This window comes from Mesoplodon mirus (assembly GCF_964341445.2).
Source record: "Mesoplodon mirus genome assembly, chromosome: 2".
NCBI lineage: Eukaryota > Metazoa > Chordata > Mammalia > Artiodactyla > Ziphiidae > Mesoplodon > Mesoplodon mirus.
The window spans coordinates 32,569,053-32,587,981 of NC_138977.1; the positions used below are offsets into that span (position 1 = coordinate 32,569,053).

An 18,929-nucleotide genomic window follows, 5' to 3' on the forward strand; every position below is an offset into this window, starting at 1 on the left:
TAGGAGCCTCTTAAGGGTTTTACCACAGAACTTTTGCTTTCCTCTATCTGTTCATTCAGAAAGCCTTTACTAAATAGCTGCTCTGTGCCAGGCCTTATTCTAGGAGACTGGGAGTGAACAAAATCAGTGAACAAACAAACACCAACAAAACTTCCCTGCCCACATGTCACTTTCAAGATGGAGGAGACAATTAACAAGGTAATGAATACATTCATTAAAAATACAGTACACTAGGAGCTATTAAAGGGAAAAATACGAAAAAGCTGGAGCAGGGCAGGGGGATGGAACACACCCTAATGGGTGGGAGATTGCAAGTTTAAATAGAGAAGCTGCTTCTGGGGTCGTTAAGGAGATGGAAACTGAACAAAGAGCTACAGAGGGCAGGAGGCTTAGCCTTGCAGATGCTAAGGGCAGAAGAGTCCAGAAGAGGACAGAGCCAGTGCAAAGGCCCTGAAGTGGGAACGTGTCTCCCGTGCTTAAAAAATGGCAGAATAATACATGCACCCCAATGTCCAGAGCAGCTCTATTTACAACAGCGAAGACATGGAAACCACCTAAGTGCCCACCGACAGATGACTGGATAAAGAAGATGTGGTACATATATACAATGGAATATTACTCAGCCATAAAAAAGAATGAAATAATACCACTTGCAGCAACATGCATGGACCTAGAGATTATCATACTAAGTGAAGTAAGTCAGAAAGAGAAGGACAAATACCGTATCATATCACCTATATGTGGAATATATAAAAACGGTACAAATGAACTTATTTATAAAACAGAAATATATTCACAGATATAGAAAACAAACTTATGGTTACCAGGCAGTGACGGGGGGGATAAACTGGGAGATTGGGATTGATATATACACACTACTATATATAAAATAGATCACTAGTAAGAACCTGCTGTAGAGCACAGGGAACTCTCCTCAATACTCTGTAATGACCTATATGGGAAAAGAACTTAAAAAAGAGTGGATCTATATAACTGTATAACTGAGTCACTTTGCTGTGCACCTGACACTAACACAACGTTGTACATCAGCTATAGTCAAATAAAAATTAAAAAAAAAAAAAAGAACTGGCAGAAAGGCCACCGTAGCTGAAGCAGAGGGAGTGAGGGGAGGGTCCAAGAGAGGAAGGTGGAACATGCAGGGCTTCGTGGCCAGTGGGGTGAGTCTGGCTTGCACTGCTGTGGTATGGATGGCCACAGGGTTGGGGGCCCAGAGAGCAGCAGGGACATAATGTAACTTACATTTTAAAAGGACCACAAGCATGGGAGAGAGAGGGGTCAGTAAAGAGGCAGGGAACCTCGTCTAGGAGATCATTGCAGTAACCCGGCAGCAGGGTCATGGGGGCTGGATTTAGGGTGGGTGCAGAAGAGGAGTAGTGTTTCCTGACAGACTGGATGTGGGCCACCGGGTAAGAGAGGGCTCCGGGACAGTTGCAAGTCCTTGGCTGAAGGAACAGCTGAAAAGATGGGGTTGCCATCAACTGAGAGGGAAGGGTTGTTGTAGGAATAGTTTTTCAGGGGATGAAGAGGGAGCAGGGGTGGAAGTCAGAAGTTGAGAATGTGTTGATATTAACGCATCAGTAAGACAACTTCCACCAAAGTTAATACAAGGTGATTGCTGGTTTCTAGCCTGAAGACGATCAACCCCTTGAAGACTGGAACTTTGTCTTTTCTCTGACACCTAGAATAGTGACCGCTTGCAGAGTAAAAACTCAGTAAAATGTATAATGAATTGATGAATGAATAAGTGAATACTGCCCCAAATTAGCACATTAGTGAAAGAGAGTCAGATTTTAAATCTCTAGAGTTATTTTTGGTACAGGATATAAGAATGAAGAAATTTAACATTTGCAATTTATATTCAGTGGTTATTAAAATATGTTAAATATTGAAACATAAGGTTTTACTTGTATTTATTGAATAAGATTGATTTTAATTAGGAAGCTGTGGAAGGTGCATTAACTTTCAAGGAAGACTAGAAGTTTTAAATAATTCTTAATTTAATAGTCTCACAACTTGATATAAATTATATAATTTCCAATGCCTAACCACGGAGAGGATTTGATGTAATGAATTATATTTTTACAGGCTTTTAGCCTATAGCATAAGTTTACGATTTAAATTATCTAGCAACATACCTGATACAGTCAATGACCCAAAAGAGAATGTAAAAAGAGATAACCGCACTCGAGATATTTTCACTTGGACAGATGATGTATGCTTGTTTGTATTAGGAAATGGTATATCGTTCCCTATCTAGTTTTTCTTCCTTACTTCTGCCCGTGAAACAATCATGAGAGAAACAACCATCAAAGTCCTGTCTTGGAATCACTCTTTACACCTGTTCACAACTTACTCCTCCCGAGTTCCCTGGACCTGTCATGCCATTGCATAGCTCATGGGCAAAGCCCTGCTCAGGCGTCCTACATCTGGAAAGCCTTCTACTGTACTGTTCTAATCATGTGTAGGAGCTGCCACAGTTTACATGTATCACTCTCTATTATATTTGCTTACTGGCATGTTTGTATCCTGCATAAGACTTTGGATTATCAAAGGCAAGAGTCGTTCTTTAAAAATATATTGAGTTCCCAGCTGTCTAGTACATGAGCGATATGCCTCTGTGTTAGGATGAACTCCCACCCAAAGGCACATCCTCCACACAGATTTTCAGTACTTTTTATCAAGCTTCTAAGACCATATACGATATATCTCCTACTGGCACCTTTGTTTCCAAAGCTGTGCTAAGTAAGTCTTTGTAAATGTTGTTCAATTTTTGGGCCGAGGGTCAAAAAGTGACTGAGAGCTTACTTTTTGGGGGGTGGAGTGTGAAGTAGAAAAGAACAGCTTTATTTCTTTACCAGGCAAAGGGAGCCACAGCAGGCTCGTGCCCTGAAAAACTGTGTGTCCCAACCCGGAAAGATTTGGTGAAGAGTTCTGTAGCAATGGTTCTAGGGTGGGGTTGCTGATAAGGACCAGGGTGTGTGCAGGGCCTGAATTCCTTTAATCTGGTCTCCAGGACCTTCCCTGAGTTCCAACCGGCAGGTTCAAACAGCCACTAATCAGGGAAGGGAGGAGATGCAGAGACAAGGGAGGGGCAGTCAGGAAACAACAGTGCAGCCTTGGGGCAGGGTCCTTATACTACCTCAAGGGATACACAGAACATGGAAGAGGCTGTGTTTTGTTTTGTTTTGTTTTTAATGTTTATTGGAGTATAATTGCCTTACAATGGTGTGTTAGTTTCTGCTGTATAACAAAGTCAATCAGCTATACATATACATATATCCCCATATCGCCTCCTTCTTGCATCTCCCTCCCACCCTCCCTATCCCACCCCTCTAGGTGGTCACAAAGCACCGAACTGATCTCCCTGTGCTATGCGGAATACCGTATGCTAACACACATATATGGAACAACAACAAAAAATAGTTCTGAAGAAACTAGGGACAAGAAGGGAATAGAGACACAGACCTATTAGCGAGGCTGTGTTTTTAAACTTTTAAGCCTATGCTCTTTGCGACGCCCCACAAGGAAGGGCCATCACGATCTTTCTGAAACTTGTCAGAAGAAGCCAAAAGGGAGCCGCTCTGGAGGGAAATGTTACAGCCAGAAGGGAGCAAAGAAAGGTCACCAACAGAGTGAACTCTGGTGCTAGGTCTCAGCAAAAATGTTAGCAGAATGCATTGCCAAAGATCTCTTATCCCCTAAATCTGCTTGCGCTTTGAGGCATAGCATGTGAACTTTAATAATGATATGACTTCCATGAGAAAAAAATCATCTCCTTTCGCTTTCATCCTTCTCACAGCCAGCAGCAGTGGGAGGCTACACGATGACTAGCAGAGTGTTCAAAGGAACATCAGTCCCATCTGAGGGTGAATGCCACATGCACGCTCCATCAGAGAACTTCACTGGCAGCACATCTGGATGCAGGGAAGCCTGCAATCCCAGGGGATGTGGGCCTCAGTCAGACTGAACACAGGAGGAGACAGACATGGATGGGGGTCCCCTCCCTTCTAAGCAGCCCTGTAAAATGGTGGCATGCCCACATGCCCTCAAGCCCTTTATAAATATCTATGTGCTGAATCTCAGTCAAGGTCACCAAACAAGAAGTCACCTACTTTAGAGAAAAAATTAGCTCCGGGCTATGCTTTAACATCCTATGGGATGCTTTCCTAAATTTGACATTGAATTAATAGGATCCATTTACACACCCCAAAGTAGAAAACTTTAAAGTTTCTAATTCTTATCTAGCACCAGTCTCACAGTCAGATGTAAAGTTAAAGCCAAACATATCTGTTCTTTTCAATTTGTGCAGAAAACAACAACAACAAAACTTCTCCAGGATGTATGAACATAACTATGAGAGCAACTGAAATGACACCGTCCCCGACTGGCTCTTGCACAACCTACATTATAATACACAGATAGCACAGATAAACAGATCACTGTACATTTGACAATATTCTGCAGCTTTTATTTTTCATAAACCTAGTCTCAAAAAGTGAACATGATCTCATCTCACTCACTCTTCCTCCCTCAGGTTTTACTCTTATCTCTGCTCTCAATCAGGTGATGAACAGAAGAAAAAGAAACCCCTTCCTATCAACAGCAGAAATATGTCATATTTGGAGGTAAATATATGCATGTATGTATATACACAATAAAGTACACTGAATAAATCAGTGAAGACCTCAAGGTGTCCAGACATACAGAGAATAGAATGTGAGTCTGGATAGTGCTTATTACAGAGCAGTGCTTGACATTTAGCATTCAAAGTTTCTTTGATTACATAAAGCATTATATCTATTTTGTTAATTATGAAAACAAATTGAGACTTTTGTCTTCTTCCTAAGGCGTCCCAGAGAACAGGCTACTCACCAGCAGTTAGATAGAGATAGAGATGAGGGTGGAGGGGGAGGGGGAGGGGAGGGGGAGAGGAGGGGAGGGGGGAGGGGAGGGGAGGGGGGAGGGGAGAGGAGGGGAGGGGAGAGGAGAGGAGGGGAGGGGAGAGGAGAGGAGGGGAGGGGGAGGGGAAGATGGAGATGGAGGTGAAGGAGGAGGTGAAGATGGTGGACGTGGAGGTGGAAATGGAGATGGAGGTAGAGGCTGGGGTAGACATGGTGATGGAGGTAGAAGTAGATCCTGATAGATATGTACCTTAATTGTAGTCGTGTGTGCTCCAGGGTATTCTTTTTCTTCCAGTGTTGACCATCTTTCTATAAACTTAGATACCATGGAGTCATCATAGTCCACTATCTGAAATCCAGAGACGTTTGCACCTCCAAACTGAATTTTTAATAGGTCTCCATCGGTAAATCCCTGGACAGAGAACATATTTATGTCATGCTTTCTATTAAGAACCAAACAGAACTTAATGTTAACCAGATAGCTCTATACATTGTGGTTTTACAAACTTCAAAGAACTCATGAGGGAGATAAAAAGCCTATAGTAAATGTTTCATGTATTTTAACAGCCAATATTCTTCCCCAGCACCTAGCCTCATCCTGGTCATAGTGGGTCCTTAATCAATGATTGTTTATTGGTCATATGTACACAAAAGTTCTCTGTATTATTGAGAAACCTTCCAAGGATAAGGATTGGGTTTTATTTACTGTATCTACAACAAAGCACCACCAGATACTTAAACATTAAGCTACTTCTCCAAGAGCTACAACATTATGTGATGGTTATTTCTATTTAAATTGTTCATTCTCTCAGGTGATAAATATAAAAACCTTTTAAATGAGAAGGCAAGATACCAAATGCTTTGCCATTATTTGAGAACAATTAAGCATTTTCACTTTAAGCATGAAACTTAGTTTTTATAAAATGTATTAAATTTAAAAAATCCACTTCTACTGCATTGTTAGAATGAATTCAGTCATTACTAAAACTATCATATAGTGTTTCCACTGATTTCAAATCTCGTGCTGCCATAAATTATACCTCAGTTTGGGAGTATATTCTCTGAAAGATGAAATCACAACTTTAAAAAGTCACAATTATAAATATTTTCATCTTATACACTTATTCCTTATTATCACACAGAAGAACTGGAAATATTTTGACTAAAATATGAGAGCCTTTTCTTTGTTGTTGATATTAAAAATATAGTTTAATATTATTTATGTGGAGAAGGATAATTACTCTGTTATTGGCTCATATTTTTGCTTTTTCTTTTTATCAAATAATGCAAATAGAGGAAAATGTATATAACAAAAAGCATAGATTTTCTGTTCTGACCCATGCATGCCTCAGTTAAGCTGCTTCAAAACAATCAATTTCAGTAATTTTTGTTTTTCGTATATTTACCTCTGTAATTCTGCATGACCCATTTTTGCTCTTCTTTCCTAACTTACCCATGTTAGACTTTCTTCTTCAGTTTATACTTGTGCCAGATGAGTATGTAAGTCTCATAAGCAAAACATCTATCTCCTGCGCCATTTTAATGTTCACTGTTTTCACAGTTAGAATTCTGTTTTTCAGAGCAAAGCCAAATAATATGCTTGGACTGCATTTTCCTTCTTGAATAGTATTTTATTCTAATGTTAATGATTGCTTCATTGTTTTCTCTACTAGAGCTTTCTCTATACCGATTCTTATTTTTTTTCCAGTTGCTCCATGTAAAAATTTTCATGTTTATATGAGTAAAGCTTTTTTCAAATAAAATATTGAAACATATCAAGTCATCTATCTTTTCCCCTGCATCCTGGAGCCTTCCACTTTAACGCTGCAATCTGAATCGTTCCTCTTTCATCTTCTCTGCAATTGTTCTCCTGAAATGCCCCTTCCCCTCTTTTCTGAGTAGCTTCTCTGTTTCCTCCATCACTTTTTTTTTTTTTTTTTGCGGTATGCAGGTCTCTCACTGTTGTGGCCTCTCCCGATGTGGAGCGCAAGCTCCGGACGCGCAGGCTCAGCGGCCATGGCTCACCGGCCCAGTCGCTCCATGGCATGTGGGATCTTCCCGGACCGGGGCATGAACCCGTGTCCCCTGAATCGGCAGGCGGACTCTCAACCACTGGGCCACCAGGAAAGCCCCCTCCATCACTTTTCTCTCCTGTTTTACTCCTTTCTTCAGCTAGAGTCCTCAGTAGTCTCCTGAGACACGTGGAGGTACCTTTTTTGAGACACTGAATGTCTGTAAATACCTTTGTTTTCTCTGACACTTGACTGGTATTTTGGCTGGGTATAGCATTTTAAGTTGAAACCCTGATAATCTAAAGGCATTCTTCTACTGACTTACTGTTTCTACTGAAAAATACAATAGCATTATTTTTAATTATTTTTTGTCTGTGACCTGCTTCATACTCCTTCTGGCTTCCCACCTGTCATAAACTTCAAGATCTTCTATTTATCTCTGAAAGTTCATGGTGATATTTTATGAAAGAAGCCTTTTGTCTTTCATTACTGTGTGTACTCAACAGGTAGATTTATGTCATTTAGTATCGGAAATTTTTCTGAATGTTTCTCTGATAATTTCCTTCCCCTGTTTTCACTATGTCTGTTTAGAAGGTTTATTAATAAGACATTGCAACCCCTTGATTAAACGTCTGAGTCCCTCAGTTTTCTCCACATACACCGTTTTTTTTATTGTATTGTCATTTTGCCACATAATCTGGAAGATTTTCTCAACTGTACCTTCAAACTCATGTAATTTTACTAGTTATTCTACGAAAAATAAGTTAACTTCCCAGAGCTCTTTATTGTTCCTTGATTTTTTTTATAGCAGCCTTTTCTCCTCTTTATGGATAACATATTTTATCTTATTTCTCTGAAGATATTCTTACAGTTTGAAGCATTTTTCTCCTGATTCCTGCCTGCCTTGTTTCTGTGTACTTGTTTATTTATATTGCTTCCCTCATGGCAAAGACTTTTTTCTCAAATGTCTGGTAATGCTTGGCTGTCTAAGAGGAAGATGCTAAAACATTTCTTGGAATTTCTATGTGCACATGTGCACGGGCAGGGCTGGTTGATGAGTGAGCCTCACTGTAAGGCAGTCAGGTGGGCGGATTGCAGGGCCTTTTGTCTGATTCTGAAGGGCTGAAGAAATGAGAACTGGATCCCTTATGACCATTTCCTTGTCCTTTATCCCCTTTAATTATGTATCAGGAACTGAACTATAGCCTGTGTTTGGGGAGCCTAATCAAGCATTCAGCAATTTCTGAAGAAATGAGTCACTAACAATATCTGAGGATTGTTCTATCTTTTACAACCACTTCCTTTAACACCCATTAGCCGCTGGACATGGAAAAAGGGACATTCCCAATCAAGACTTTGGAAGATGAAAGCCCTTCAACTTTGAATGGCATTCTCCAATTTTAAATGTCACTGAAATTTTCAAGTGCCCTAGAGATTCTCAGAAACTGCAGCACTCTACAGATTCTTTGAATTTACTGATTCACTAGAAATTCCATATGGCGAGGATACCAAGTTTTCAGAGAAGGAAAAACACAACTTGAATTCAGATAAAATGTTAGGTAGATTTCTCCCTATAGCAGCATGACAGCAGCAAGAACTTGCTTTTATTTTTGAACCTTTTTACATTGGTCAATCAAACACATGTTTCTTTTTTCACAGCATCTAATATCAACTCTCAAATTGATGAACTCCTTCTGCCATTATTTCTCAAGGTCCCAATATAATCTTCTCCATCTGGACATTTTTAAAGATCACAGCTTTCGGTGTGGCTCTGTGCTGTTCATCAATGGCACAGTTCACACAGGGACTGACTATCCAGGCTCTACCCTGCACAGAATGTGTTTCTGGAAAGCCTGATTACAGAGCTTCACTTATTTTAACTCTCGCTTCTCTGGTCGGGACTCATTTAGGATCTATAAGCCATATTATAAGGGTAAGTTCTAAAAAATTATTATAGTGATGAGCCATCTCATTGCCAAACAGAAATTTTATCTTGAATAACCAACTTCTCCCAATATCATGTAGGTTTGAGATTGAATATTCTTTATCACTGGTGCCACTTTCTAGTGAAAACAATATTTATCACTTGTAAGCTTGTGGGGTTTTTAAATCTCTCCATGACTACTGGAAATAATGTCTTGTGATATAACAATCTAATATTCCAGAAGCAACATCATAAATCCTCATCTGTATAAATAGGAAATTTTTCACAGCCCTATAATGCTATTGAGAATACACTCTCATTCTCTGCTTTTGTCGCTCTTTTAATCACCTTTTTTTCTGAGGCTGGGGAGATGGAGCCATAAATTGCACAGAATCATACTTGTTTAAAGAACGTAAACCTTTGCAGCAGGGGAGCCTCAAGCTCACGTTAATGACGATCTAAAAACTATTTTGAAAAAAGAAATTTCTAGTGGTAGTTCTAAATTGACTTTGATCATACTTAAGAAGGGAGATACGATTAATCACGGGGATGTTTCAGTATAATCTTAATTTGAGGGGAATCTCAATGAAAAAGTGATCAGCTACAGTTATTCAATTTTCATTGTGTTGCTTACATAGTAAGTAGGAAATAAATAATATACAATATATAAATACTCTGGGTATTTCCAGGCTCTATTTTGCACCAAGACATATTCTCATAAATGTGCATTTCAAATATTATAGATACTAAGAACTTTAAAGAAATGGGCAAAGGGTAAAGTTTATAAATTACAGTGACAGTGAGAAACAAGGGGAAATTTGGACACTTAAATTTTATATCATTTTGAAAATTTTCCCTTAGTTAAAATACACATTTAACACAAAGTATAAGCTTGTAAAATATTGTTCTATAATTTCTCACATCATTTAAAACAATAGGAAATTGATTAGAAAATATGAAATGGAAAGTAAATCTAAAAGTAACAAATTCAGAAAAATATTGTCACTTCTAATTGATCAATATAATCAAAATATGTTTTTATAAATACCACTGATAAAGGCTGGCCATAATTTTTTTTGAACTAACAGGCATCTCTATTAAAGTAATAAATATCATTAATTCACCTACCAGATTTGCAATGATGTAATGGTACCCTTTAACATGTTTTCCAATTGTAATAACCTAACAGAGATAAAGAAACAAATGTAAGTAATGTAAATGTAAAATTACTTATGTTATGACCTGATTCAGAAAATAAATTTTATCTACTGTGTTTCTTGATAGTCTACAATGAGTCATATTTGATAAAATATAATTATCAAATTCAGATAATATTTCTCTCAGAAAAAAGTAACCATACATTTTAGTGTTTTATAGATATTATCTTTCAAAAAGTGAATAACTAAACAAAAGTGATTACCTTGGTTTCATTAATAGTGAAAATAAGGTTTCAATATTTTAAGAAATGTGAAACCAAAAAAGTGTTGAATCCATAATAAGTCATAATTTTATTCCTACAAAAGCTATTTTTTTCTTTTCAGTGAAACATAGACAGCTGAACCCAACATCTGAGATTTTAAATTCACAATCTACATTCAAAGATAAACACAGAGTTTATAGCAGTACATGGGTTTTAAAAGAATATTAATAAGCATATAACAGAATTGTTATATAGATCTATGAAATAAAATTCCAATCTTAAGAATCTTGAAATACTTATAGTCTAGTTCAAATGAACATTGTTATTTCTGGGTTAAGGCAGCAAAATATCGGAGAAGCTAATTCTTCTCCACAAATTTAAGTCAAAAATCATGGAACAAGTAGTCATTTGGTAATGCTCACAACAGTTTTGGACATTCTTGCATCAACTGGACTCTACACTGATCTATATCACTTATAAAGAGAAGTAGGTAAAATGGCCACGCTGTAGTCCTGGTACTGAGATACTCAAATGTAATTTCTATTTTTAAGAAAATAGTCACACTAACGGAAAGCATTAAATGTTATTAAAAATTGAAAAGATTAGATCCCCTCCCTTACTGAACTGTTTTGGTGGCTTCCCATTGCTTTTATTAGCATAATGTACGAAATCCTTCACATATTGCAAAGTTCAGACCCACCTTCTCACTCTTTATACTAGAGCCACATGGCCCTCTTTTTGTTTCTTTGTGCAAAAAGAGCTTCTTTCCATCACCTTGGGGCTTTCATAGATCCTGTTTCCTCTGCTTGGAAAGTTCCCTCCACACCGTACCCTTTGTCTCTTAAGGCACAGTGAATCTCAGCCCAGTGTTACCTCCCAGAAGACTTCCCTCCTTCATCCCAGGCAAAGTCAGATGCTCCAAAGCAACACACTTAGTCAAAGAGCAAGGGGAGGGCGAGATCCTAGAAGGATTCCACCATATGTTACTTTGATAGTACATGGTCACAGATTTGGAAGGGAGTTAGGCTTATCTTATTTTTTAACTTATTTTTTGTAACACAACTAAATTGCCTTTTCCAAGAAAATGAATACTCTGTGTTGAAGGGAGAATTTTGAAGAAAAGATGTCTCCTGAATGAAAAATATATTAATTAGCATCAGCTGAACTGAGACAGTCATGCCCCTCATCTTTCCTACTGGCATCTGTTGATTGTGCTTATTGGTCATTCTACTTTCATAATCATGCATGTTTTCCTTCTGGGAATTAAGAAAAAACATAGTATTAATGGTGCTACCAGAAGTAGAAGTAGTTGAGTTTAGTGTACATTGAGAAAAAAGAGAAATATGAAAAATGGTCTAGCCTTACTTCTCTCTAAGAATTAGTATCAGCCATACCATCATATCTTTGCTTTATGGAGCCATTAGTATTGCATTAACAGTAGTAAATTTATGTTAATTTCTAAGTGTTTTTGATGTCTGAGTCCTTTCCCCACCTAATCACAACTAGAAATAAGTGTCTCTAAAGTTTTATTGAATGATAAAATACTCATAGACTAACAGCGTTTAATTATATTTCTAACTTTAAGCAATTATGAATATAAAGTTTCACCTCATCTCTGTTCTCTTGACAGAGTGAGTAAGTCAATAGTGTTTCCTTTTCTTGAAATGTACCTCAACCCCACTTTCTGCCTGGTAAACTCTATTCCTTGAAGGCCTCCCATGATCTTCCAATCGAAATTATATTTTTCTGCAATTTTTTTCTCATAACATCCTGTTCTGTTCATTCATAGTATGTACCATTACTATAATTGCATATTAATGTAACTATGAAACATCATGGCTATTCACCTTGATGGGCATGCCTGTTCTGTTTAACACTACGTATTGGATCTCCTGCAGTGCCTGTCTGGTAAATATTAGACACTCAGGGAAATTCACTGAACAAACAATTGGAGGAATCCAAGCCAGCCAGCCAAGTGGTACCCATGTGTGACCCATTCATACATCTTCCCACCCCTTTTAAGACAGGTACTTCCTCCTGCATGCTCTTAGACCACATTGCATTACAACTTGTAATACTGCAGTGTTTATTATGTGTGTACATTTTCCTTCCCCTTTAAACAATGAATTCAGAAGGTAAAGTCAAGACCCTTACCTTTCTTTGCATCCCTCATTCCAGACACATACAATGTCCTCAATAAATCCACACACTCACATAATACATTCAAATAAAATATATGTGCAAAATACTGTGTACATTTTGAATGGATGTCCATATGGACATTTATTTAATCACGATCATATATTTGCTATAAAAAATTTCATTCCATGAAATAATGCAAATAATAATTTGCAGCAATATGGATGGACTTAGAGATTATCATACAAAGTGAAGCAAGTCAGACAGAGAAAGACAAATATCGTATAATATCACTTATATGTGGAATCTAAAATATGACACAAATGAATGTATCTATGAAACAGAAACAGACTCATAGACATAGAGAACAGACTTGAGGTTACCAAGGGGGAGAAGGGGTTGGGGGGGGAAGGATTGGGAGTTTGGGATTAGCAGATGCAAACTATTATATAAAGAATGGATAAACAACAAGGTCCTACTGTATACCATAGGGAACTATATTCAATATCCTGTGATAAATCATAATGGAAAAGAATATGAATAAGAATGTATATGTGTGTATATATATATATATATATATATATATATATATATATATGTATCTGAGTCACTTTGCATTACAGTAGAAATTAACACAACATTGTAAATCAACTATGCTTCAATAATTTTTTTAAAAATTCCATTCTACACATGCAGCTTAATATCATCAAAACAAACAACCCAATCAAAAAATGGGCACCTAAATAGACATTTCTTCAAAGAAGACATACAGATGGCCAACAGGCACATGAAAAGATGTTCACCATTGCTAATTATCAGAGAAATGCAAATCAAAACTACAATGAGATATCACCTCGCACCGATCAGAATGGCCATCATCAAAATATCCACACACAATAAATGCTAGAGAGGGTGTGGAGAAAAGGGAACCCTCCTACACTGTTGGTGGGAATATAAGTTGGTGCAGCCACTATGGAGAACAGTAGGGAGGTTCCTCAAAGAACTAAAAATAGAGCTACCATATGATCCTGCAATCCCACTCCTGGTTATATATCAGGAGAAAATCATGGTCCAAAAGGATACATGCACCCCAGTGTTCAATGCAGCACTGTTTACAATAGCCAAGACATGGGAACAACCTAAATGTCCACTGATTAGAGGAATGAGTAAAGAAGATGTGGCACATATATACAATGGAATATTACTCAGCCATTAAAAAAGAATGAAATAATGCCATTTGTAGCAACATGGACAGATCTAGAGATTGTCATACTGAGTGAAGTAAGTCAGATAGAGAAACAGAAATATGGTATTATATCCCTCATAAGTGGAGTCTAAACAGAAATGATACAAATGAACTTCCAAAACAGAAACAGACTCACAGACTTAGAAAACGAATTTATGGTTACCACCGGGGAAGGGATAGTTAGGGAGATTGGGATTGACATGTACACATTGTTATAAAACAAACAAACAGAGATGAAGAATGCAATAACTGAAGAATACATTAAAAGGAATCAATAACAGAATAACTGAGGCAGAAGAACGAATAAGTGAGCTGGAAGACAAAATGGTGGAAATAACTGACAAGAAGAATATAGAAAAAAGAGTGAAAAGAATTGAAGACAATCTCAGACACCTCTGGGACAACATTAAATGCACCATAATTCGAATTATAGGGGTCCCAGAAGAAGAGAAAAAGAAATGGTCTGAGAAAATATTTGAAGAGATTATACTTGAAAACTTCCCTAACATGGTTAAGGAAATAGTCACCCAAGTCCAGGAAGCACAGAGAGTTGCATACAGGATAAATCCTAGAAAAAACACACCAAGACACATTAATCAAACTATCAAAAATTAAATTGAAAGAAAAAATATTAAAAGCAGCAAGGAGAAAACAAAAATAACATACAAAGGAATCCCCATAAGGTTATCAGCTGATTTTTCAGTGGAAACTCTGCAGGCCAGAAGGGAGTGGCAGGATATAAAGTGACAAAAAAGAAAAATCTAAAATGAAGATTACTCTACCCATCAAGGATCTCATTCAGATTTGACAGAGAAATTAAAACCTTTTCAGACAAGCAAAAGCTAAGAGAATTCAGCACCACCAAAGCAGCTTTACAACAAATGCTAAAGAAACTTCTCTAAGTGGGAAACACAAGAGAAGAAAAAGACCCACAAAAACAAACCCAAAACAATTAAGAAAATGGTAATAGGAATATACATGCCGATAATAACTTTGAATGTAAATGGATTAAATGCTCCAACCAAAAGACACAAACTGGCTGAATGGATACAAAAACAAGACCCATATATGTGCTGTCTACAAGAGACCCACTTCAGACCTAAGGACACATACAGACTGAAAGTGAAGGGATGGAAAAAGAGATTTCATGCAAATCAAAATCAAAAGAAAGCTGGAGTAGCAATACTCCTATCAGATCAAATAGACTTTAAATAAAGACTGTTACAAGAGATAAGGAGGGACACTACATAATGATCAAAGGAACAACCCAAGAAGAAGATATAACAATTATAAATGTTTATGCACTCAACAGAGGAGCACCTCAATACATAAGGTAAATGCTAACAACCATGAAAGGAGAAATCGACAGTAACACAATAATAGTAGGGGACTTTAACACCCCACTTTCACCAATGGACAGACCATCCAAACAAAAAATAAGTAAGGAAACACAAGCGTTAAATGGCACAATAGACCAGATAGATCTAATAGATATTTATAGAACATTCCACCCAAAAGTGGCAGAATACACTTCTACCTCAAGTTCACATGGAACATTATCCAGGATAGATCACATCTTGGGTCACAAATCAAGCCTCAGAAAATTTAAGAAAACTGAAATCATATCAAGCATCTTTTCTGACCAAAACGCTATGAGACTGGAAATCAATGACAGGAAAAAAACTGTATAACACACAAATACATGGAGGCTAAACAGTGTGCTACTAAATAACCAAGAGATCACTGAAGAAATTAAAAAATACATAGAAACAAATGACAATGAAAACACGATGACCCAAAACTTATGGGATGCAGCAAAAGCAGTTCTTATAGGGAAGTTTACAGCAATACAATCTCATCTCAAGAAACAAGAAAAATCTCAAATAAACAATCTAAACCTACACTTAAAACAACTAGAGAGGGCTTCCCTGGTGGCGCAGTGGTTGAGAATCTGCCTGCCAATGCAGGGGACACGGGTTCACGTCCCGGTCCACATGCCACGGAGCGGCTGGGCCCGTGAGCCATGGCTGCTGAGCCTGCGCATCCAGAGCCTGTGCTCCACAGCGGGAGAGGCCACAGCAGTGAGAGGCCCGTGTACTGCAAAAAAAAAAAAAAAAAAAAAAAAAAAAAAAAAAAACTAGAGAAAGAAGAACAAAGAAAAACCCAAAGTCAGCAGAAGGAAAGAAATAATAAAGATAAAAGCTGGTTCTTTGAGAAGATTAAAAAAATTGACAAACCCTTAGCCAGACTCATCAAGAAAAAAAGGGAGAAGACTCAAATCAACAGAATTAGAAATGAAAAAGGAGAAATCACAACTGACCCTGCAGAAATACAAAGGATTACAAGAGACTACTACAAACAACCATATGCCAATAAAATAGACAACCACAAAGAAATGGACAAATTCTTCAAAAGGTACAATTTTCCAAGACTGAACCAGGAAGAATTAGAAAATATAAACAGACCTGTCACAAGTAATATAATTGAAATCATAATTAAAAATCTTCCAACAAACAAAAGTCCAGGACCAGATGGCTTCACAGGCGAATTCTATCGAACATTTACAGAAGAGTTAACACTGATCCTTCTCAAACTCTAACAAAAAATTGCAGAGGGAGAAACAATCCTAAATTCATTCAACAAAGCCACCATTACCCTGATATCAAAACCAGAAAAAGATATCACAAAAAATGAAAATTATAAACCAATATCATTGATGAACATAGATGCAAAAATCCTGAACAAAATAGTAGCAACCAGAATCCAACAGCACATTCAAAGGATCATACACCATGATCAAGTGGGATTTATCCCAGGGATGCAAGGATTCTTCAATATACACAAATCAAACAATGTGATACACCATATTAACAAATTGAAGGATAAAAAGCATATGATCACCTCAATAGATGCAGAGAAAGCTTTTCACAAAATTCAACACCCATTTATGATAAAAACTCTTCAGAAAGTGGGCATAGAGGGAAACTACCTCAACACAATAAAGGCTGTATATGACAAACCCACAGCAAGCATCATACTCAATGGTGAAAAACTGAAAGCATTTCCACTTAGATTAGGAACAAGACAAGGATATCCACTCTCACCACTCTTATTCAACATAGTTTTGGAAGTCCTAGCCACAGCAATCAGAGAAGAAAAAGAAATAAAATAATACAAATTGGAAAAGAAGAAGTATAACTGTCACTGTTTTCAGATGACAAGATACTATACATAGAAAATCCTAAAGACACCACCAGAAAACTACTAGAACTAATCAATGAATTTGGTAAGGTTGCAGGATACAAACTTAATGCACAGAAATCTCTGGCATTCCTATACATCAATGATGAAAAATCAAAAAGAGAAATTAAGGAAACACTCCCATTTACCATTGCAACAGAAATAATAAAATACCTAGGAATAAACCTGCTGAAGGAGGCAAAAAGACTTGTACTCAGAAAAGTATAAGACACTGTTGAAAGAAATCAAAGATGACATACACAGATGGAGAGATATACCATGTTCTTGGATTGGAAGAATTAATATTGTGAAAATGACTATACTACCCAAAGCAGTCTACAGATTCAATGCCATCCCTATCAAACTACCAATGGCATTCTCACAGAATTAGAACAAAAAATTTTGCAATTCTTATGGAAACACAAAAGACCCCGAATAGCCAAACCAATCTTGAGAAAGAAAAACAGAGCTGGAGGAATCAGGCTCCCTGACTTCAGACTATACTACAAAGCTACAGTAATGAAGACAGTATGGTAGTGGCAAAAAAACCCCAGAAATATAGATCAATGGAACAGGATAGAAAACCCAGAGATAAACCCACACACATATGGTCACCTAATTTATGACAAAGGAGACAAGAACATACGATGGAGAAAAGACAGCCTCTTCAATAAGTGGTGCTGGAACAACTGGACAGTTACATGTAAAAGAATGAAATTAGAAGACTCTTTAACACCATACACAAAAATAAACTCCAAGTGGATTAAAGAATCAAATATAAGACCAGACACTATAAAACTCTTAGAGGAAAACATAGGAAGAACACTCTTTGACATAAACCACAGCAAGATCTTTTTTGACCCACCTCCTAGAGTAATGGGAATAAAATCAAAAATAAACAAATGGGACTTAATTAAACTTAAAAGCTTTTGCAGCGCAAAGGAAACCATAAACAAGACAAAAAGACAACCCTCATAATGGGACAAAATATTTGCAAATGAAACAACAGACAAAGGGTTATTCTCCAAAATATTCAAACAGCTCATGGAGCTCAATATCAAAAAAACAAATAATCCAGTTAAAAAATGGGTGGAAGACCTAAATAGACATTTCACTAAGGAAGACATACAGATGGCCAAGAGGCACATGAAAAGATGCTCAACATCACTAATTATTAGAGAACTGCAGATCAAAACTACAATGAGGTATCACCTCACGCCAGTGAGAATGGCCATTATCAAAAAAAATTACAAATAATAAATGCTGGAGAGGGTGTGGAGAAAAGGGAACCTTCCTGCACTGTTAGTGGGAATGTAAATTGATATAGCCACTATGGAGAACAGTATGGAAATTCCTTAAAAAACTAAAAACAGGACTACTATATGACCCAGCAATTCCACTACTGAGCATATATGCTGAGAAAACCATAATTCAAAAAGAGTCATGTACCACAATGTTCATTGCAGCACTGTTTACAATTGCCAGGACGTGGAAGCAGCCTAAGTGTCCATCGACAGATGAATGGATAAAGAAGATGTGGCACATATATACAATGCAATATTACTCAGCCATGAAAAGAAAAGAAACTGAATTATTTGTATTGAGGTGGATGGACCTAGAGTCTGTCATACAGAGTGAAGTAAGTCAGAAAGAGAAAAACAAATACCATATGCTAACACATATATATGGAATCTAAAAAAAAAAAATGGTACTGATGAACCTAGTTGCAGGGCAGAAATAAAGACGTTGACATAGAGAATGGACTTGATGACATGGGGTGGGAGGGCAAAGCTGGGGCGAAATGAGAGTAGCATTGACATATATACGACCGAATGTAAAATATTTAGCTAGTGGGAAGCAGCCGCATAGCACAGGGAGATCAGCTCAGTGCTTTGTGACCACCTAGAGGGGTGGGATATGGAGGGTGGGAGGGAGATGCAAGAGGGAGGGGATATGGGTACATGTTTATGCATATGGCTGATTCGCTTTGTTGTGCAACAGAAACTGACACAGTATTGTGAAGCAA

At 37.4% G+C, this 18,929-nt stretch overlaps 1 protein-coding gene across 2 annotated transcripts in view; it reads right to left on the bottom strand.

The window, feature by feature from the left end:
• The window catches only part of GRIA2 (glutamate ionotropic receptor AMPA type subunit 2), a gene marked incomplete at both ends in the record, with an annotated part of 148,541 nt that overhangs the window by 40,359 nt on the left and 89,253 nt on the right, over positions 1-18,929 (bottom strand). For both annotated transcript variants that reach the window (XM_082632123.1, XM_082632124.1), the window contains 2 exons: positions 5,173-5,334; positions 9,987-10,040. In XM_082632123.1, the coding sequence (XP_082488249.1) occupies positions 5,173-5,334; positions 9,987-10,040 (216 nt within the window). The remainder of the gene's footprint in view (positions 1-5,172; positions 5,335-9,986; positions 10,041-18,929) is intronic.